The 22,581-nt window shown below is 39.9% G+C and overlaps 1 protein-coding gene across 8 annotated transcripts in view; it reads left to right on the top strand.

The window, feature by feature from the left end:
- AFG2A (AFG2 AAA ATPase homolog A) overlaps nucleotides 1–22,581 on the top strand; it is a 291,079-nt gene that overhangs the window by 60,171 nt on the left and 208,327 nt on the right. For all 8 annotated transcript variants that reach the window (XM_079154019.1, XM_079154017.1, XM_079154018.1 and 5 more), the window contains exon 11: nucleotides 2,653–2,862. In XM_079154019.1, coding sequence (XP_079010145.1) covers nucleotides 2,653–2,862 — 210 coding nt within the window. The remainder of the gene's footprint in view (nucleotides 1–2,652; nucleotides 2,863–22,581) is intronic.

Raw genomic sequence — 22,581 nt, forward strand, 5'->3', positions numbered from 1 at the left:
GAAACTATAACCAAAATAGACCTTTCTCCAAGTTATTTTTGTCAGGTATTGTCACAGCAATGGATAGCGACTAACATAGTTGCATTCTGTGGTAAGCAGTAACTGCGATCCTGCTGGTGATTACTGGACGTTTTAGAACCTTAAACTCATGTGCACTGCGTTCAAGTTTAATTTTAGTTTTATTAATTGGCGACATCAGAAAAAAAAAGAAAAAGAAAAAATAGGCAAAATAAAACCCAGGTCTGATAATGTTGTAGAGAAACTTTTTGGTGGTATCCTTAAAATAGATAAAATGTTTGGGAAATTAACTGCCAATATCTATTGAGAGACCTAATAGTTCATGCCTTTTAATTTAATAATTTTTACTTTCTAAAATACATCCCGAGAAGGCAATTTAAAAGAAATAATTATCCCAGCGGCTTGGGAGGTTGACATAGGAGTTCAAAGTCAGTCTCAGCAAAAGTGAGGCCCTAAGCAACTCAGTGATACCCTGTCTGTAAATAAAATACAAAATACGGCTGGGGATGTGGCTCAGTGGTCGAGTGCCCCTGAGTTTAATCCCTACTGCTCCCCCCCACAAAAAAAAGGAAATACTTAAATGTGATCTCATGTTATGGTTATCATGTGGCACTCCTCTGGCTTTTGGGGCAGAAAACAAAAATAACCAAATTCTTTAAAACTGTGGGGGTTCATTTGGAATTGATTCATTAGGAAGTGTTTGCTAATATTAAAAAAGTCTCTTTCCTTTTTAGATTTGCATATTGCCTGTTCACTGAATGCTCATCCTTTCTGTTTTCCTCTTCCCTATAAAATGTAGGTGATGCCCAGCTCTCTGCCTTTGACCCCAACACACCTCTCTCACCTTGGTTGGTGATTTTAATTGCTCTCATGGCTTCTAGGATTGTTTGTGAATATCTCTGAGATCTAAGATTCTAGTCTTGCTCTTTTTCCAGAACTGCATTTTTGCCACCTGTATTCCAGTTACTCATTTTTTGATCTTTTGAATACCCTGTTTCATGTTCAAACTTTATATAATTAAAAATCTTATTTATTTTCCCTCCTAAAGATATTTTGTGGTTCATAGTTTCTTTGCCAGTCCATCTGGAAATCTTTAGCATAACTTTTCTTTCTTATTTTACCTCCAACACCTTGAAGTTTTGCTCAGCAGTACTTTCCATTGTGTTTCCAATCATCTACATGTGGTTGCCCTAGTTCAGTCTGTTTTTCCAAAAGAATTTTAGTTATACTTTTGTGGTGCTGGTGATTGAACCCAGGGCCACTCTCCCACTGAGCCACTAAGCTACATCCCAATCCAAGCTGGGCCTCATGTGATCATCCTGCCCTGTCTTGAGCACTGTCTTCTCTCAGAGGAAGTTTGTCAGAGAAGTCCTCCTGAGGCACAGATCAGACCGCGCACACCACTACCTAGGTTAAAAGACCTTCAAATAGGCTTAGCTTGTACATAGAGTATCTTGAACTGCTTCATTGAGTCTTCAGGGCCCTCCAACTTATGGCCTCAACTTTTCTCTATTTCCTTCCTTCAAATCTTGTTTTCTTTTCATCCTCTCTCTCATCCCATTTCCATTTCTCTCATCCTTCCCTCCTGCGCATGTTGTCATGCTGTGGCCCCTGACCATTTCCTTGTTTTCACATTTCATCACTTAGGAGTTGGCTTTCAAGTTGCCTTCCAGGTGGAAGGCATATTTTCTTATGGGGAATTTGAAGTCTCTTCCATTTCTTTGTTGTACTTAGTGTGCTCTTCATTGTACTGTGGCTATTTAGGTATGTGTTACTGGTTGTTTCTAAGTTGGTGAATTTTTTAAAGTCTGGATTTATGTTCCATTCTCTGATTTTCTTTGTACATTATTTGGGATGTAGATTATTCATAAGGCATATTTTTAAGTAAATAAAGTCTGAAGAGCTACTTTCTTTTGGAGGTTATTTCTCCTATCCAAGTACTAACCAGGCCTGACCCTGCTATCTTCTGAGATCAGACAAGGCTGGGTGTGTTCAGGGTGGTGTGGCCATAGACTGGAGGTTATTTCTTAGTTGAGAGAAGGAAAAAAGTTGTGAACATATTCTACTTATGTGCCAAAGATAAAACAAACAAATCTTTAACTAGGATTTACAAAAATAGGCTTGAAAGTAATTTTGCTAAAAAAGAAATATGAAGTTAAATATTTAGATGAGATTTTGGATCACTGACTCAAACCATTTTCAGACAGATGAAATGTACCTTTTAAAGCTATCTAGAAAATAGACTTAATAGTACATTTAATCATTCAAGTAGTATTTACATAAGATTTACAAGTAAAAATGCTATCTTCAGTATTTCTACAATATATAATTCACATCTTATGTGTTCCTAACTTACCTCTTGATATTCTTGGAATTTTTTGTTTTTTATGGCTTTTTTTTTTTTTTTTTTTTTCCTTGGAGGTGGTGGTGTTGGGGATTGAACCCATGGCCTTGTGCATGCAAGGCAGGCACTCTACCAGCCAAGCTATATCCCCAGCCCTGGAATTTTTTGTTTTTTAGAATCTTGATTCTTAAGTGAATCTTTTCCTTCTTAGACTTCTTTTGCTGGTGGTGTGTTTTATTAGTTTCTCTGTCATGGCAAAATTTACATTTGGAAAACATTCTGTTTTGCAGGTGTCCTGGTCGGATATTGGAGGACTGGAAAATATCAAATTAAAATTGAAACAGGCTGTGGAATGGCCCTTGAAACATCCAGAGTCTTTTGTCCGAATGGGAATTCAGCCACCTAAAGGAGTTCTCCTGTATGGGCCCCCAGGATGTTCCAAGACGATGATAGCAAAGGCTTTGGCTAATGAAAGTGGACTGAACTTTCTAGCTATAAAGGTAGGATGTTCAACTTTTTAGTGGCTACTCTCTTTTCTATCTTCTTCCCACCTTCCTCCACTGACTTCTACTCTCAGGAGAGTGTGTAAAGTAACTGCTTTAGGAGTAGTTTATTTTTTATTTGAGGTAGATGACAATAAAAGGGGAAGAGAGATACGAATGAAATTGGTGCATGGATCGTAGCAAATCATGGTGGACAGTATTTTGATTCTTGGTATTTCATAGACCCATGTGTACCAGAAACTAGTTTTTTGTTTCTGATTGCTTTAATTATACTGAAGACTTTTTGTTTAACTAGGACTTAATTGTAAACAAGATAGCGAATTCAGTGTTTACATACATAGAATTTCTGAATACCAAAGATACTTTTTTTTTTTTAGATACTTTTTTAATGGTAAAATGCTATATTCAAAATGCTGTATTCTATTTTGGGGGGCAAGGGATACTGGGTATTGAACCCAGGGGTGCTTAACTACTGAGCCACATCCCCAACCCATTTTATTTTTTATTTTGAGACAGGGTCTTGCTAAGTTGCTTATGCCCTCATTAAGTTGCTGAGGCTGATCTTGAACTTGCAGTCCTCCTGCCTCAGCATCCCTACCCGCTGGGATTACAGGCATGTGCCACTGTGTCTGACACAATGCTATATTCCTTAAAAATGTTTTTCCTGTTCAGAGAACAATGTGGTTTTATCTGAACTATACCCATACACATATATTTTATTTTTTCATTGCCCTGCAGTTGAGACAAATAGTCTTACTTGATATGTAGTTTTCCTTTAGGACCAGATGTTAATTTTTTTTTCATTTTTATGTAACATTATTATGTATTCAGTTACAAAATCCATGTAAAAAAATTTTTAAATCCATTTCTATGGATGATACCACAAAATTTGTTAAGTATCAGTTTATTTCAGAATAGGCACATGATAAATTATTTGGATATCACCAGGGACTTTTTCACTTTACAAAATGTATTTTCTATCCTAGAATATCGAAATCATTGGCAGATGGAAAGCATTAAACCTGATTTCAGGTTTTGGCATGACTTAAAATTTATGTGGAATGAAATTCATTGTATTTGCTCCTTCTGAATGTCTTCAACATGGTTTTGGTTATCTTTTGTTCCGAACGATCTTGGAGAGTGACTACAACCTGATCAGTGGTGGTGAAGCAGCCATGGTCTTAAAGGTTGCAGTAATGAGAGATTTTCAAATTCCCCCAAGTGCCTTCATTTCCCTGGTCTCTCTTCTCTCACCATATACATACGGCTCTTCTCCTGGCATTTTCCAGTCATTTCCATTTCTCTGTTCCTGTTTCGTGTAGGCCACAATTGTATATTGAGAATATGAGAGTGTTTTCTGTCTACTAGAACTATGAAACGTTTGGGGAGGACCTAGCTGACCTAACTTGCAGTTTTAGACTTGCATCTTCTCAAGGAGGAGCACACTTTCATTTTCTTATTAGCTAGCATCTCATTCTTTTTGTGATCAAAGGTGTCAGTTCCAGGTGCTATTAGGTCTGCATCATGGGCAGTCCTTGGATTACTTAGAAATATGTTTGTCATCTCTTTAAAATATAAATCCATTCATAAATTAGAATAATCTCACTTTTAGTCTTTCTTCACTGTGAGAAAATGATAATGGTTCTTGAAAGGTTTGTCTTGCTCATTGCTCTGAAAACCAGTGATGTTTTAACTAAAAAATTCATTGAATTTTTAATTCTTTCAAAAAGGTTACATGCAGAAAAGTGATGTTAAGAAGTTGTTGTTAAGTATTCTTATATTTTACAGTGATGGGGATCAAACCCAAGGCCTTGTGTATTCTAGACAAGTGGTACCACTGATCTGTATCCCAACCCAAGAAATTATCTTAATCATTTGAATTCATATATAACTCAGAAATCAAGGCATATCCTAATTACTAATTTTTATTTAATGTGTTCTGTTTGTTTCTTTTTTGGGTAGTACTGGGAATGCAACTCAGGGGTGCTCTACCACTGAGATACATCCTCAACTCTTTTTTAAAAAATTCGAGACAGGGTCTGGCTAAGTTGCTGAAGCTGACCTCAAACTTGACAATCCTGCTTTAGCTTCCCGGGTAGCTGGTATTACTGGCATCTGCCACTATGCCTGGCTGAATGAATTTTTATTCAGTATAGAATTTAATGTAGTTTGACAGTATTAATTATTCAGTTTTAAATCCGAGTATAGGATATTTTAATCAACAGTAGACATTCATTTTACTATGCTTTCTACTTTATATTTTAAAATTTTCGAAATGAAAAGTTGGGGAACAAGAAAAAAATTGGTCCAATTGTGAAGAGTTAAAAGTAGTTAATACCATGCAGCTTACATATGAGGAAATAAAGTTAAAAAATTAGAAATTCAGTCTTTTCATTCTAATTTTACCTTCTATATAGAAAAAAGTTTCCTTCTGGTTTCAGCATACATTATGTTTTCTAAGGTGACTCAAGTATTATAATGTATTTTGAGTTCTTTGAGATAACAAAATGTTACATTTTGAAGGTGACCCCCCAAAAAAACAACAACAACAACAACAAAAAAAAAAACCCATATGTCCAGTAGAAATTAAAAATATTTATATCTCACATGGAGAATTTACCTTGACTTGTGTGGGCTCTCATATTCTAAACATATACAGGTATTTTTGTGTAGATATCAGCACTTGATATATGCTGAAGTTTATTTTGTCATTTGGGTCAATTACATCAGAATATTTTCCAGCTGAAATTTTCTTCTGGTTTTTTCTTGCTTTTGTCTGGAGTATTCCTATAGCCTGATTGCTTTTGGATGGCTAGGCTGTTTTCCTTTGTGAAGAGACATCACTGATGCTGGAAGAGTAGTTTGATCTCTGGCAGGGATTTCCATCCAGTTTTTTCTTGGCAGTGTTAGTGAGGAAGAAATGTAATGAGCTTATCCTTGATTCTTTGAGAAATTCTCTTCTATATACTTAGAGAGGAAATGTGCAAAGTACATGAAATTTTCAAGAAAGATTGTAGTTTATTCAGAGCAGTGCAGAGTTCAAAGTAATTACCATTATTCATTTAACTTGGTCTCCTACTCTTCTGTTATCAGAGGTACAGGATGATCTAAACTTGGAAAATTCAGATAAAGTCCAAGTTCATCAGTAGGCTTGCTTTTCAGTTATATAGACTATAGAGCTTTCATCTTGCAAATACTGAATGAAAAGCTGTGCAGATGCCTCTTTTATATCAGAATGCTTTAAGGATAGTACTGGGGTCACACAAAAGATCCTGAGGTTTAGCAACTTTTCCAAGGTTGAAGTGAATGGAACCGAAACTCGTTCTCAGAACTTTCAGACTCAAGACATCAAAATCTGAACCACTGTATTCAATATTCATTTTCCTTTTTTTAAATTTTTTATTTTTAAACTAAAACTAGTGTCAAGTTCTTTCATTAATTATACCAAGTTACTGGAGAATGTAGTTTAGATTGTTTCTATAGGACATGTTGAAAGAAGTAAAAAGATGCTTCTGAGAACCAGTTTGAAAAATAATTTTGTTTCTCTTGGACAGAGGAGACTGAGAAAAATAGCGTGGCTTTGGTTTAGAAGTAAGAGAAGTAAGTTGGATGATGGAGTTCATAAGAAACAGTACTCACTGCCAAAGAAACAGGAAACTGGTGGAGGAAATAGAAGTTCCTGGGGAAAAATAGGTAGCTGAATAAGTGGTGCTGGAAAGACCCTGTAAGGGTGTAATCAATGTCCTTGAGCTTCTGGGTGTCACGGTGAAAGAGCACTAGGCCAGGTTCAGGTAGCTTTCATTGACTTCCTAGGCCTAGCACTTTCTAGCTTTTTAACCTTGACCTCTGTGTCTCAGTTTTCTCATGTGTGTGAAAGTAGGATGACATTGGTATGTTCTGGATTTTGGTGAGGATTATGTTAATAAAAGGTAGTGGACAACTCTTGGTGGACGTAACTGCCCATTCCTTCAGTGTCAATTGTGCTTGGTAGTCTAGCAAATAATCCAGTATGGGAAGGGGAGGAAGAACTGCTTCACAGTGCAGAGACCAGACAGGCACATCCCCAGCCTGATGGCACATGCCCTTGGGCAATGTGAAGGTGACACTTAGGTGACCTTCCTCCCAACACTCACAGCTGTGTCTGACCATTAGAAACCTTAAGAAAATCACTATTGAAAGATAATGCTGTAAAATACCTCACCAGTGTTCCTCCAAGCTATCAAGGTTCCTCTAAGTTTATCAAAAAGGGACAGTCTGAGAAACAGTCATAGCCACAAGGAATCCAAGGAGACACAGTAGCTGTGAAGTTATGAAGGATGTTAGGTCAAAACTAAAGAAATCTGCAAAAGCTGTGGACTTTAATCAGAATGTATCAACCTTGGTTCATTAATTCTAACAGATGTGCCATTCTATGTAAGTTACTGATGATAGGGGAAACTGAGGGATTGTATATTGGAGCTCTTTGTGCTCTTTGCTTAGTTCTTCTATAAAGTTTGTACTTTACTAAGAAATTAAGTCTACTAATTAAATAAAAGCCTTTTGAAGTCATCATCACAGATCAGTGATGTGGAGGTTCAGGGAGATAAGGAGGCTGGAAGGCCAGCTACTATGTGCTACAGTAGCAGGTGCCTGGGCTGCAGGGAGAGCAGAGTCCTGGGGGAGGGTGGACTCCTCATTGAGAGCTGTGGCCAAAACTCACCCATCCGTCTCCTTCCTTGGCCTTCCTGATGCCTTTCTGAGAAAAGTCTGGGAAGGACTTGATGGGGAATGGGAGAGGGGCTGCCCTGAGCTTCTTGTTCCCAGTTGAAGCCTCTAACAGCATATGTTAATTCTGTGCTGGAACCTAGACTCCAACACTGGACACTCTCTCGCTTGGTGATTTGGCCACTTTTTCTTTCACCCTGGATGCGGCTTCTCACTTGGAGTCTCACCAGGCATAGGGTCCACTTTGAGGCTTTGCGCATCCCCCAGCTGTGCATCCTCCTTCTCTAGGCTTATTGCAGTTTGGAACCTTCTCGAGTCTGAAACCTTCTGAATGTCTCTTTAATTTCTTTTAGGTTTTTGTTTTGTTTGAACTTTGAAAATTCCCTCAATTTCTCCAACTATCTCATTTGTGTTAATTGGTGGTTATTGGCATCAATGTTAAATAAAGGGGTATCCTTAATTTCATCACTTTTTGAATAGCTGTTAGGAACTAACTAATCGCAACTGGTGATTCTTAGGACAAATGGAATAGTTAATATGCCATTGTTGGTTTTGTAAAGTTATTTAAATGTTAGATTGGGTTTACTTAAATTTGGCATTATTATTTACAGTGCATAAACTGGCGTGTTCAAATAAATAAATTACTATTTTTTTTAGTTGGGCTTCTATCAGTTGATCAAACTCATATGTAAAAGATGTCTTGACATGAGAATATTCCATACATAACATTTAGATAAAAGCAAAAAATGATAAGACCTATACTAATAATATTTGACATTGGACTCTTGTAAGACCCATACAGATTTAGAAAGAGAAGAATGCTTTTAGACTTGTAAGAAATTTAGTAGAAAGAAAATTTTATTGTTTAATTTCTTATTCATGGACACATGAGTTGACAGAAACTAGTGACTTTTTATGTTTTAACTTCTCTTTGAAAATTAATTATAACTATAATAATTACTACAATTTCATGCCTATAGCACTTCAAAAATATTTACAATTGTTTTAAAATCGTGACAAGAGAATTAGGGACTTTCTGTGTGCTGAGATTTATACGTGGTAAACAAACAGGCACTGGTTGGGCTTCTTGCTATCAGCTCATAATTTAGTGGGGGAGACATTTATCTAAACAATTAATGTCATGAAATGGTAACCTTCAGACTCTGAAGTTGATTATTGAATGTATGTATGTCAGAAATGAGAAAGGGAGAAGGGTCAAAGATCATTAAAATTTTACTCTTGATGTTGGGTGAATGAAAGTACCTGTAACTCTGCAGAGAGGAAGAGGAACAGGGTGGAGGTGAATTGGGATATGGATGTGAGAAGAGAGGTCGAATTTGAGAATGTCTCTGGGACAGAATGGTAGGTGTGGCTAAGGCAGTTGTGTCTGTAGGTTTGTCACTCAGGAGAAAGCATGATGTTGAGAAAGAACCAGGGTTTGGATCCTGCGGGAGCCAGTGAGGAAGAGTGAGTGTCCGGCGTGGGCAGTTCCCACTTGGTAGCAGGCGCCTGCCGTGGTGTTGTGAAGGAACATGTCACTTTTTTCCTTCTAAGTGAATGAATTGTGGGGAAGGTTTCATTATACTGTTTTTTGAGAAGAATAGCTTGAATTCTGTTTCCTTCTCTGCCAAGTCCTCTCACTTTTTAGGGGTTTTACTTGCCTGCAGCATTTCTTGACTTGACCTTGATTCCAGTTTTCATAGTCTTTGAAGTGTTTTTTCAGAATGGCCTTCTCCATGTGCTGAGGCTGTACTTTTTATTAATTTTCAAGATCCTTTACTTACGTTACGCATAAGTAATTATATCTCAAGTGAGTTTGGGATTTTATGAGCATATTCCATAACATTTAACCATAGTTAACACTTAGGTTAACTTGCCCTCCCCAGACAGTTCAGAAGTTACAAAAACTTGATTTGAATTCTAATGGCCCACAGTACTAGGCAGGTGTCAGACATGTTTAAAAAGCCCTTGGGAAGCCTGGAAAGAACCCAGTGGTGATTAAAGGGGTAGAACTGCAAGAGCATGAGGTGTAAATGTCCTTGAATCTGTGACTGATGGGGTGTAAAAGAATGAAACACAGTAAGAGCTGAGTCAGGTCTGGTTCTCTGGGAAGGCGAGTCACAGTTGGTTCTGGTTAGGTTAATAGAGCAGCTGGGCAAATATTTTCACATATATTTATGATGTTTTTGTTGTTTTGTAAATTCGAACACTGGAAACCTTGGCTTTAGGATGCTAAAGGTAACGCTGTGCCCAAATAAGCCAACTTATGGAGCTTAATCCTGATGGTTTTTCTTGCTCACTCTTGTCAGTGAAGCACAGGCTAGCTTTGAGGCAGCAGGTGGCAGGACTAAGTGTGATTTTTGGAAAGTAAAATTGGAAAATAAATATCTTATCTAGCTTTATCAACTTTATCATAGGCATTTATGTATTAATTTTAGCAAGGTGAACAATTTAGGAGCAAATGTGGACCTCATAGGCATGCTATATTGATCTAATCCTGAGAGTTACATGCAGATGGGTCTCTTGGTGGTAAAGGGCATTAGTGAGATTCTTATCTTCAGATTAACCCATGCAGACATGTGTTCTGAAAGAATTGTACTGGTACCTTTGAATTGCTGGTACTTTTGCAGTCATAATAGGGCATTTATCTTTTATTTTAAGGACTTGGAGAAAACAGGACCACATGATTTTTAGAAAGAGTACTGATCTAGAGGCCCAAATCCTGCATTTTAATCATCTTTTTTGCAGTTGAATTTGTTCTAGGACTTTCTTCACATTATTACTCTGCTTCTTTACCCTTTTGTTTGCATCATGTTTTAAATGAGACTGGTTAGACTGACTCCTAAGGCCCTTCTACTAATAACATTTTATGAGTAGTTCATAAGGCTTAATTTTTAATCTTTTATCTTTTTACATGATGGCTAAGCATTTGGGGTACTTCCTCTAACTGAGAAATTTAAGTTAAGAAACTTGAATCTCAATTCTGCTTTCTACTAAAAATGTGTGACTTTGGATAAATCACTGTTTTTACTCAATTTTTAAAAAATAAAATTATAATAATATATAACTCTGAGGGCTATTGTAAGTAATAAAAGAGATTGTGTTGTTCCTTTTTTTATTATTATAACAAAATACCCATAAAGCAGGGTTCTTATAAAGATAAGAAAATTGTTTAGCTCAGTTTTGGAAGCTGAAAGTCCAGGATTGGGTAGCCTATTGCTTTGGACTCCGGTAAGGGTCTACTGATGAGTAGCATCAGGATGAGAGTGAGATTACATAATGGAACAAGAAGTCCAGAGAGTGGTCCACAGACTGGGCTTATTCTTTTTTTTTTTTTTTTTTTTAAATATTTTTTATTTATTTATTTAATTTTATTGTAAACAAATGGGATACATGTTGTTTCTCTGTTTGTACATGGCGTAAAGGCATACCATTTGTGTATTCATAAATTTACATAGAGTAATGTTGTTTGATTCATTCTGTTATTTTTTCCCTTCCCCCCACCCCTCCCACCCCTCTTTTCCCTCTATACAGTGCTCCCTTCCTCCATACTTGCCCCGCTCCCTAACCCTAACTCTAACCCTAACACTAACCCTTCCCTCCCCCCATTATGTGTCATCATCCACTTATTAGCGATATCATTCGTCCTTTGGCTTTTTGAGATTGGCTTATCTTACTTAGCATGATATTCTCCAATTTCATCCATTTGCCTGCAAATGCCATAATTTTATCATTCTTTATGGCTGAGTAATATTCCATTGTATATATATACACCACAGTTTCTTTATCCACTCATCAATTGAAGGGCATCTAGGTTGGTTCCAAAGTCTGGCTATTGTGAATTGAGCAGCTATGAACATTGATGTGACTGCATCACTGTAGTATGCTGATTTTAAGTCCTTTGGGTATAGGCCAAGGAGTGGGATAGCTGGGTCAAATGGAGGGTCCATTCCAAGTTTTCTAAGGAATCTCCACACTGCTTTCCAGAGTGGCTGCACTAATTTGCAGCCCCACCAGCAATGTATGAGTGTACCTTTCTCCCCACATCCTCGCCAACACCTGTTGTTGCTCGTATTCTTGATAATCGCCATTCTAATTGGGGTGAGATGGAATCTTAGGGTGGTTTTGATTTGCATTTCTCTTATTACTAGAGATGTTGAACATTTTTCCATATGATTGTTGATTGCTTGTAGATCTTCTTCTGTGAAGTGTCGATTCATTTCCTTAGCCCATTTGTCGACTGGATTATTTGAATTCTTGGAGTAGAGTTTTTTGAGTTCTTTATAGATTCTGGAGATTAGTGCTCTATCTGAAGTATGATTGGCAAAGATATTATCCCACTCTGTAGACTCTTTCTTCGCATTGCTGATAGTTTCCTTTGCTGAGAGAAAGCTATTTAGTTTGAATCTATCCCAATTCTTGATTCTTGCTTTTATTTCTTGTGCTATGGGAGTCCTGTTAAGTAAGTCTGGTCCTAAGCCGACACGTTGAAGATCACGACCTACTTTTTCTTCTATAATCTGCAGGGTCTCTGGTCTGATTCCAAGGTCCTTAATCCATTTTGAGTTTAGTTTCGTGCAGGGTGAGAGATATGGGTTTAGTTTCATTCTGTTGCATATGGATTTCCAATTCTCCCAGCACCATTTGTTGAAGAGGCTATCTTTTCTCCATTGCATATTTTTGGCACCTTTGTCTAGTATGAGAAAATTGTATTTATTTGGGTTTGTGTCCGTGTCCTCTATTCTGTACCATTGATCTATCTTTCTATCTTGGTACCAATACCATGCCATTTTGGTTACTATTGCTTTGTAGTAGAGTTGAAGATCTGGTATTGCAATACCCCCTGTTTCAATCTTCCTGCTAAGGATTGCTTTAGCTATTCTGGGTTTCTTATTCTTCCAGATGAATTTCATAAATGCTTGCTCTATTTCTGTAAGGTACGTCATTGGGATTTTAATTGGAATTGCATTGAATTTGTATAGCGCTTTAGGTAGTATGGCCATTTTGACAATATTAATTCTTCCTATCCAAGAACATGGAAGATCTTTCCATCTTCTAAGGTGTTCTTTAATTTCTTTCTTTAGTGTTGAATAGTTCTCATTGTAGAGGTCTTTCACCTCTTTTGTGAGATTGATTCCCAAGTATTTTATTTTTTTCGAGGCTATTGTGAATGGGGTAGTTTTCCTAATTTCTCTTTCTGAAGATTCATCACTTATGTATAAAAATGCGTTGGATTTATGGGCATTGATCTTGTAACCTGCTACTTTACTGAATTCACTTATGAGTTCTAAGAGTTTTCTGGTGGAATTTCCAGGTTCCTCTAAATATATAATCATGTCATCAGCGAACAGGGATAGTTTGAGTTCTTCTTTTCCAATTCGTATCCCTTTAATTTCTTTGGTTTGTCTAATTGCTCTGGCCAGAGTCTCAAGAACGATGTTGAATAGAAGTGGTGAAAGAGGGCATCCCTGCCTTGTTCCAGTTTTTAGGGGGAATGCTTTCAGTTTTTCACCATTTAGAATGATATTAGCCATGGGCTTAGCATAAATGGCCTTTACAATGTTAAGGAATGTTCCCACTATCCCTATTTTTTCTAGTGTTTTGAGCATGAAGGGGTGCTGTATTTTATCAAATGCTTTTCTGCATCTATTGAAATAATCATGTGATTCTTGACTTTAAGTCTATTAATATGGTGAATTACGTTTATTGATTTCCTGATGTTGAACCAACCTTGCATCCCTGGGATGAAACCCACTTGATCATGGTGCACTATCTTTTTAATATGTTTTTGTATGCAATTTGCTAAAATTTGTTGAGAATTTTTGCGTCGATGTTCATTAAGGATATTGGTCTGAAATTTTCTTTCCTTGATGAGTCTCTGTCTGGTTTAGGTATCAGTGTGATATTGGCTTCATAGAATGAGTTTGGGAGGGTTCCCTCCTCTTCTATTTCATGGAATACTTTGAGAAGTATTGGAATGAGCTCTTCTTTAAAGGTTTTGAAGAACTCAGCTGAGAACCCATCTGGTCCGGGATTCTTCTTTGTTGGTAGGCTTTTGATGACTTCTTCTATTTCAGTACTTGAAATTGGTGTATTTAAATTGTTTATGTCCTCCTCGTTCAGTTTAGGCAATTCATATGTCTCTAGAAACCTGTTGATGTCTTCGAAATTTTCTGTTTTGTTGGAGTATAGATTGTCAAAATAGCTTCTAATTATGTTTTGTATTTCAATCCTGTCTGTTATTTCCTTGTTCATTCCGAATTTTAGTGATTTGGGTTTTCTCTCGTCTTCTCTTTGTTAGTGTGGCTAAAGTTTTATCAATTTTGTTTATTTTTTCGAAGAACCAACTATTTATCTTGTCAATTTTTTGTATTGTTTCTTTTGTTTCAATTTCATTGATTTCAGCTCTGAGTTTAACTATTTCCTGTCTTCTACTACTTTTGGTGCTGGATTGTTCTTTTTCTAGGGCTTTGAGCTGTAGTGTTAGGTCGTTTATTTGTTGAGTTTTACTTCTTTTATTAAATGCGCTCCATGAAATAAATTTCCCTCTAAGTACTGCTTTCATAGTGTCCCAGAGATTTTGATATGATGTTTCTTTGTTCTCATTTACCTCTAAGAATTTTTTAATTTGGTTCCTAATATCTTCTGTTATCCATTCATCATATAATAGCATATTGTTTAATCTCCAGATGTTGGAATAGTTTCTGTGTTTTACTCTTTCATTTATTTCTAACTTCAGTCCATTATGATCCGATAGAATACATGGTAGTGTCTTTATCTTCTTGTATTTGCTAACATTAGCTTTGTGGCATAATATATGGTCTATTTTAGAGAAGGATCCATGTGCTGCTGAGAAGAAAGTGTATTCGCTCTTGGTTCGATGGTACATTCTATAAATGTCCGTTAAGTCTAAATTATTGATTGTGTTGTTGAGATCTATGGTTTCTTTGCTCAATTTTTGTCTGGAAGATCTGTCCAGTGGTGAGAGCGGCGTGTTAAAATCACCTAGTATTATTGTGTTATGGTCTATTTGGTTTCTGAAATTGAGAAGGATTTGTTTGACATACATGGATGAGCCACTGTTTGGGGCATAGATGTTTATGATTGTTATATCTTGCTGATTTATGCTTCCCTTAAGCAGTATGAAATGACCTTCTTTATCCCTTCTGACTAACTTTGGCTTGAAGTCCACATTATCTGAAATGAGGATGGATACTCCAGCTTTTTTCGCTGAGTCCATGTGCATGGTATGTTTTTCCCCATCCTTTCACCTTTAGTCTATGGGTATCTTTTTCTATGAGGTGAGTCTCTTGCAGGCAACATATTGTTGGATCTTTCTTTTTAATCCAATCTGCCAGTCTATGTCTTTTGATTGATGAATTCAGGCCATTAACATTCAAGTTTATTATAGAGATATGATTTGGTTTCCCGGTCTTTGGTTCATTTTTTAAGTTTTATTTATTTATTTGTTTGACACATCTTGGTTCCTCCTTTATTTGACAATTCCTTTATGATAATTCCTCCCTTTGCTGATTTGCTTCTTTGTTTTTCATCTCTTCCTCATGGAGTATTTTGCTGAGAATGTTGTGTAATGCTGGCTTTCTTTTTGTAAATTCTTTTAGCTTTTGTTTATCATGGAAGGATTTTATTTCATTGTCAAATTTGAAGGTAAGTTTTGCTGGGTATAAGATTCTTGGTTGGCATCCATTTTCTTTCAGGGCTTGAAAAATGTTGTTCCAGGCCCTTCTAGCTTTTAGGGTCTGGATTGAAAAATCTGCTGATATCTGTATTGGTTTCCCCCTGAATGTAATTTGGTTCTTTTCTCTCACAGCCTTTAAAATTCTGTCTTTATTTTGTATGTTAGGTATTTTCATTATAATGTGCCTTGGTGTGGGTCTGTTGTAATTTTGTGTATTTTGAGTCCTATAAGCCTCTTGAACTTGATTTTCCATTTCATTCTTCAGATTTGGGAAATTTTCTGATATTATTTCATTGAATAGATTGTTCATTCCTTTGGTTTGTTTCTCTGAGCCTTCCTCAATCCCAATAATTCTTAAATTTGGCCTTTTCATGATATCCCATAGTTCTTGTAGATTCTGTTCATGATTTCTTACCATCTTCTCTGTTCAACTTTGTTTTCAAGGTTAAATATTTTGTCTTCAATGTCTGAGGTTCTGTCTTCCAGGTGTTCTATCCTACTGGATATGCTTTCTATGGAGTTCTTAATTTGGTTTATTGTTTCCTTCATGTCAAGGATTTCTGTTTTTTTTTTTTTTTCAATATCTTTGTTTATTGAAATGATCTTTTGCTTCCTGTATTTGCTCTTTTAACTGTCGATTGGTGCGATCATTCAATGCCTGCATTTGCTCTTTTATCTCATCATTCAGTGTGTGCATTTGCTCTTTCATCTCATCGTTTGCTTCCCTGATCATTTTAATTATGTACATTCTGAACTCCTTTTCTGTCATTTCTTCTGCCATGCTGTCATTGGGTTTTATTGATGTAACATCTAGATTTGTTTACAGCATTTTCTTTCCTTGTTTTCTCATATTGTTCAGGTATCAGTGGACCGCTGAGATATTGCAGATTTCCCTTATTGACTTACAGTGTATCCCTGAAGATTTCTATATATTTCCCCCATTAGCCTTCAGTAGGCTGAAGTCTTGGAGGAAGTTGATAATGCGGTGCTCCACAAGGAAGCTGCCTCTCTAGGAGTGGTGGCCTTCAGGTGGGGTATATTCCCTGCTAGTGGGCAGAGGTGCCTCCACTTGTTGACCAGTGGTCATCCAAAGGGGACCTAGGCTGCGGGCTGAGGCAAGGCCTGTTTGGGCCTGAATCTCTGGTTTTACCATCCTTGTGGGGAAACCTCACCCGGCAGCGAAGACTCACCCGGTGGGAAGGTCTCGCTGGTCAGTTCCCTCCTAGAGGTTCCCCTCAATTTACAGCTACTGCCTGGGCTGGACTGCCTTCCTCTGCAAAGTTCCCAGGGGCCCGGCCCTACCTCCTGGGCCTGGGAGCCTCACCCTTCGCAGATGAATCTCCTTAGGCTGCCCCTCCTCAGAGAATCTGCCCGCAGGCCTGGAACCTTCGCTCCGCCCTAAGCCTGTCTCTGTGCGGCTCTTCCATCAAGAAGCCTCCTAGATCCTGGGACCCTGCTCTGCACCCAATCGCCTGGCTATGCGGCCCTTCCTCTGAGCAGCCACCTGGGGCCCCGTACAATTGCTCTGAGTCCCAGAGACCCGCCACACGCCTCTTCCTCCAGACACCTGCCCAGTATTCCGGTGCGGTCACTAGGAGTCCAAGAAACTGACTGCATGCCTCCACCTCCCACCAACCACCCGTAGCCCTGGGCAATCAATCACTCCGAGTCGAAGTGACCCTCCCCGTTCCTCCTCCTTCTCCAGATAACCCCCCGGGTGTTGAGGAGCGGTCACTCTGAGTGGCTCTGAATCCACGTGACCCGCTGCACAGGTCCCCTGGGCAACCGCCCGGAGCTCTGGTGCGGTCACTCAAGACCAAGCGACCCACCACGCTTCTCCTCCAGGCAGCCCCCCTGTGTTCAGGAGGTGTCACTTTAAGTCCAAACAACTCACCACTCGCCTTCTCCTCTGAGCAGCCCCCTGGAGCGCTAATGCAGTCACTGCGAGTCCAAACGACCCGCCGCGCTCCTCCTCCTCCTCCTCCTCCTCTTCCTACTCCTCCGGGCAGGCCCCCGTGTTCAGAAGTGGTCTGAGTCCAAACAGCTCACCACGCAGCCCCTCCTCTGGCAACCGCCTGTAGCTCTGGTGTAGTCACTCTGAATCCATGTGGCCACGCTCCTCTTCCTCCTCCTCGTCCTCAGGGCAGGCCCCGGTGTTCTGAGTCCACACAGCTCTCCTAGCCACTCCTCCCCTGGGCAGCCGCCGGAGCCCCAGTGGAGCCCCAGTGCTTGCTCCGAGTCCCAGCGCTGTGCCGAGCGGCCTCCTTTACTGCGCTCCCAGTTGTCCACATTCACTGCTCCAGCGGGGGGAGGGTCGTCTCACCGGCACCTCTACTTCACAAAGTTTCCTGCGTTCCGGGACCACCGTCCCATTCGGGACGCCTTCCCAACGGGTGAAAGTCACCCGGCTGCTTTGAGTTGGTCCCAAGTGTCTCAATATCTCCTCTTTTGAATCCTGAGTCCTGGAGCAACATGAAATGCAGCCACCCTCTAGGCCTCCATCTTGAAACCTCTAACATCTACATTTGTTTGTAGCATTTTCTTTCCTTGTTTTCTCATATTGTTCAGGTATCAGTGAATCACTGAGATATTGCAGATTTCCTCTATTGAGTTACAATGTCCCTGAAGATTTCTATATATTTCCCCCATTAGCCTTCAGTAGGCTGAAGTCTTGGAGGAAGTTGATAATGCGGTGCTCCACAAGGAAGCTGCCTCTCTAGGAGTGGTGGCCTTCAGGTGGGGTATATTCCCTGCTAGTGGGCACAGGTGCCTCCACTTGTTGACCAATGGTCATCCAAAGGGGAACTAGGCTGCGGGCTGAGGCAAGGCCTGTTTGGGCCTGTGTCTCTGGTTTTACCGTCCTTGTGGGGAAACCTCACCCGGCAGCGAAGACTCACCTGGTTGGGAGGTGTCGCTGGGTCAGTTCTCCCCTAGAGGTTCCCCTCAATTTACAGCTACCCGCCTGGGCTGGACTGCCTTTCTCTGCAAAGTTCCCAGGGGCCCGGCCCTACCTCCTGGGCCTGGGAGCCTCACCCTTCGCAGATGAATCTCCTTAGGCTGCCCCTCCTCAGAGAATCTGCCCGCAGTCCTGGAACCTTCGCTCCGCCCTAAGCCTGTCTCTGTGCGGCTCTTCCACCAAGAAGCCTCGTAGGTCCTGGGACCCTGCTCTGCACCTAATCGCCTCGCTATGCTTCCCCTCCTCTGAGCAGCCACCTGGGGCCCTGTACAATCGCTCTGAGTCCCAGAGACCTGCCACATGCCTCTTCCTCCAGACAGCCACCCAGTATTCCGGTGCGGTCACTAGGAGTCCCAAGGAACTCACTGCGTGCCTCCTCCTCCCACCAACCACCCGTAGCCCAGGACAATCAATCACTCCAAGTTGAAATGACCCTCCCTGTTCCTCCTCCTCCTCCTGGTAACCCCCGGGTGTTCAGGAGCAGTCGCTCTGAGTGGCTCTGAATCCATGTGACCCGCTGCACGCGTCCTCTGGGCAACCGCCCGAGCTCTGGTGCGGCCACTCGAGACCAAGCGACCCACCATGCTTCTCCTCCAGGCAGCCCCCCTGTGTTTAGGAGCGGTCGCTTTAAGTCCAAACAACTCACCAATCACCTCCTCCTCTGAGCAGCCGCCTGGAGCTCTAATGCAATCACTGCGAGTCCAAACGACCCGCCGTGCTCTTCCTCCTCCTCCTCCTCCTCCTCCTACTCCGGGCAAGCCCCGGTGTTCAGAAGTGGTCTGAGTCCAAACAGGTTGCAACGCAGCCCCTCCTCTGGCAACCGCCTGTAGCTCTGGTATAGCCACTCCGAATCCAAGTGGCCACGTTCCTCTTCCTCCTCCTCCTCCTCAGGGCAGGCCCCGGTGTTCTGAGTCCGCACAGCTCTCCTCGCCGCTCCTCCCCTGGGCAGCCATCAGAGCCCCAGTGGTTGCTCCGAGTCCCAGCGCTGTGTGGAACAGCCTCCTTTACGACACTCACAGTTGTCCGAGTTCACTGCTCCAGCGGGGGGAGGGGTGTGTCGCCCGGCAGCTCTACTTCACAAAGTTCCCTGCGTTCCGGGACTACCGTCCCATCCGGGACGCCTCCCAAACGGGAGAGACTCACCCTGCTGCTTTGCGTTCCTCCCAAGTGTCTCAATATCTCCTCTTTTGATTCCTGAGTCCTGGAGCAACATGAAATGCAGACACCCTCTAGGCCGCCATCTTGAAACGCCCCTGGGCTTATTCTTATTACCACTCACTCCTAAAGAGCTCAGCGATGTCACAAGAGCTACCTTAATCCCTTTGAAGTCAGCTCTCTCAGTCGCCTAAGGACCTCCCAGTAGACCCCACCTCTTAAAAGATCCCACCACCTCTCAGCATTACCATACATGAACCCTGGGGGACATACTTAAACCATATCCACACAATACCACGAATAATACATATTAAACAGTTAGCAAGAATTCCCCACATTGGCTTATGATAGTGGTTGCTTCCTTCTGGTTTTAAGAAATGTATATAAAACCTCAGGGAAGAAGAAATGTGTGGTAGCACATCTACAATCTGTGAAGTGTTCTCTCAGTGGTAGAATAAAATGTAGTAAGTATCTTGACACTGAATGAAATTTTTGAAAATCTGTTTTAGTATACAGTGATTTTGAGCAACTTGAACTTTTAACTAAAAATTACTTCCCCTGTTGATGAAATTACTTTGACATGTTTTTGATTCTAGACCAGTGCCATATGACAGATCAGTAGCTGAATTGCTTCTTGCACACCACACATCTAGGTAAGGTTCATCAGGAAGAGTGCAGCTCAAAATCACATTTTCTAGGGCTCCACCATGGTCTTTAATTACTGCCATGACTTGTCGGTAGCTTTTGACTCAGGTTATTCCATGCCAGATTTTTTTCACACTGCTGAATTCTCAGGTTAAGTTTTCAGATCTTTTTGATTTTCTTTTCATTTTTGTTTTGGAGAGAAAGCATTGTTTCTCGCCTTTAAGCTTCCTGTAGTCCAGTGCTAGGGCAGTGGAGTGGTCTTTCTTTAATTGGTTCAGGCTGTTCCTGCATTTTCACATTTCCAACAATATGAAGTCTCTTTGTCTGTACACTGGATTTTTAAACCACATTATTTTTTCTATTAAAAATGCCAAGATCAGTTGACATTATACTTAGCAAAGTAATCAGGAACTAACAGTAATCTCTTACTTTCCAGCATTGACATTAACATTATTCCTCTTCTTTAGAACCACAGTCTATAGAGAACAACAACCATTTCTCCATGTTCTCTGACCTTTTTCCTTCAGTTAAGACACATGATTACAAAGTAGTATCTTTCCCTTGAATTATATTGCCTGCCTAAAGAAATGTCTTCACTGGATCATTTCTATAGAGATAAGTTATAGAAACAAAAGCAGTAGATTAGCATAGAAGTATAATCAAAACAGTGACACCAGCAGTTCCCATCAGATCTTTGTCTGGCACAGCTTGCCTAATTAGTTGTTCTAAACTGAATAAAATCGGCATAAAAATTTCTTACCATATCCCACCTCCAATAAAAACCTATTCTGCTACCCTAGAAGCTACAGGCCTCCAGAGCCTGAAGTTTACTTTGTGATCCTTTATACTTGAGCCCTGTGATCTGTATTGCATGGGATATGCCTACATTGGTTTACCTTGCCCATCCCTGTACCCAATCTGTCCTGTTTTTGAAAACAGGCTAGTAAAGAACTTTGCATTAAGTTTTGGTCTTTTTTCACAATCCTTTAAAAAGTGAGAACATTGTGCTTCAACATAGCTAAGGTTTTATTATTTGTTGTTCTTGTTGATACTGGAGATTGAAACAAAGACCATGTTACCACTGAACTACACCTCCAGTCCCCTTTTTGTTTTTGTCTTGAGACACAATCTCACCAAGTTCTGAGACTCGCCTTGAACTTGTGATCCTCCCACCTCAGCCTTCTGATTCACTGAGATCACAGATGTGTGCTGCCCTGCCTTGCTGTCTTTATTCATCTTGAATCTACTGGGGGCTGTATGATTTAAGAAGTTGAGATAATTAAATCATAGTGATGTAATTGGAGTCATGAAGTCTGTGTTATATTTTGAGGAAATAAGCTTAATGAATTTTGTTATGTAAGCATAATTGCTTGGAGACAGTTTAAGTACCAATGTACAGATGATTGATAAACTAATTATAGATAACATTTCATCTTCAGTGGCACTGTTCTGAGCAGTTTCCTTCTAATTACTTTGCAGCTCCGTTCATATATGCCCTGTGTGTTGCCAGATTTCAGCCTGAGAGGTGGAAGTACTTTAAATGATAGGTAACATCATTGTAAGAATTTATAACAGCCCATTTCATGCATCTGCCCCCAATTAGCCTCAAATATCAATTTCTAGACAGTGTCAAATCTGTTACTCTGAAACAGCTGTTTAAAAAATATTAGTCATCTTAGGTTAATAAAAATGTCAGAAAGATAAAACTGCCTCTGTTCTTTTTATTTATTTACTTATTTTTATTTTAATTTATTTTTTTGTAAAAAAAATGGGATATGTCGTTTCTGTTTGTACATGGAGTAACAGCATACCATTTGTGTAATCATAGATTTACATAGGGTAATGATGTTTGATTCATTCTGTTATTTTTTCCTTCCCCCCCATGTCTCCCACCCCTCTTTTCCCTCTATATAGTCCCTCCTTCCTCCATTCTTACCCCCCTCCTACCCCCATGATGTGTCATCATCTGCTTATCAGCGAGATCATTCGTCCTTTGGTTTTTTGAGATTGGCTTATCTCACTTAGCATGATATTCTCCAATTTCATCCATTTACCTGCAAATGCCATAATTTTATTATTTGTTATAGCTGAGTAATATTCCATTGTGTGTGTGTGTGTATATATATATATATATATATATATATATATATATATATATATATATATATCACAGTTTCTTTATCCATTCATCAATTGAAGGACATCTAGGTTGGTTCCACAGTCTGGCTATTATGAATTGAGCAGCTATGAACATTGATGTGGCTGTATCTCTGTAGTATGCTGATTTTAAGTCCTTTGGGTATAGGCCGAGGAGTGGGATAGCTGGGTCAGATGGTGGGTCCATTCCAAGTTTTCTAAGGAATTTTCACACTGCTTTCCAGAGTGGATGCACTAATTTGCATCCCTACCAGCAATGTATGAGTGTACCTTTTTCCCCACATCCTTTCCAACACCTATTGTTGCTTCTATTCTTGATAATCGCCATTCTAATTGGGGTGAGATGGAATCTTAGTGTAGTTTTGATTTGCATTTCTCTTATTACTAAAGATGGTGAACA

Source organism: Sciurus vulgaris (genome assembly GCF_902686455.1).
Source record: "Sciurus vulgaris genome assembly, chromosome: 9".
Lineage (NCBI taxonomy): Eukaryota > Metazoa > Chordata > Mammalia > Rodentia > Sciuridae > Sciurus > Sciurus vulgaris.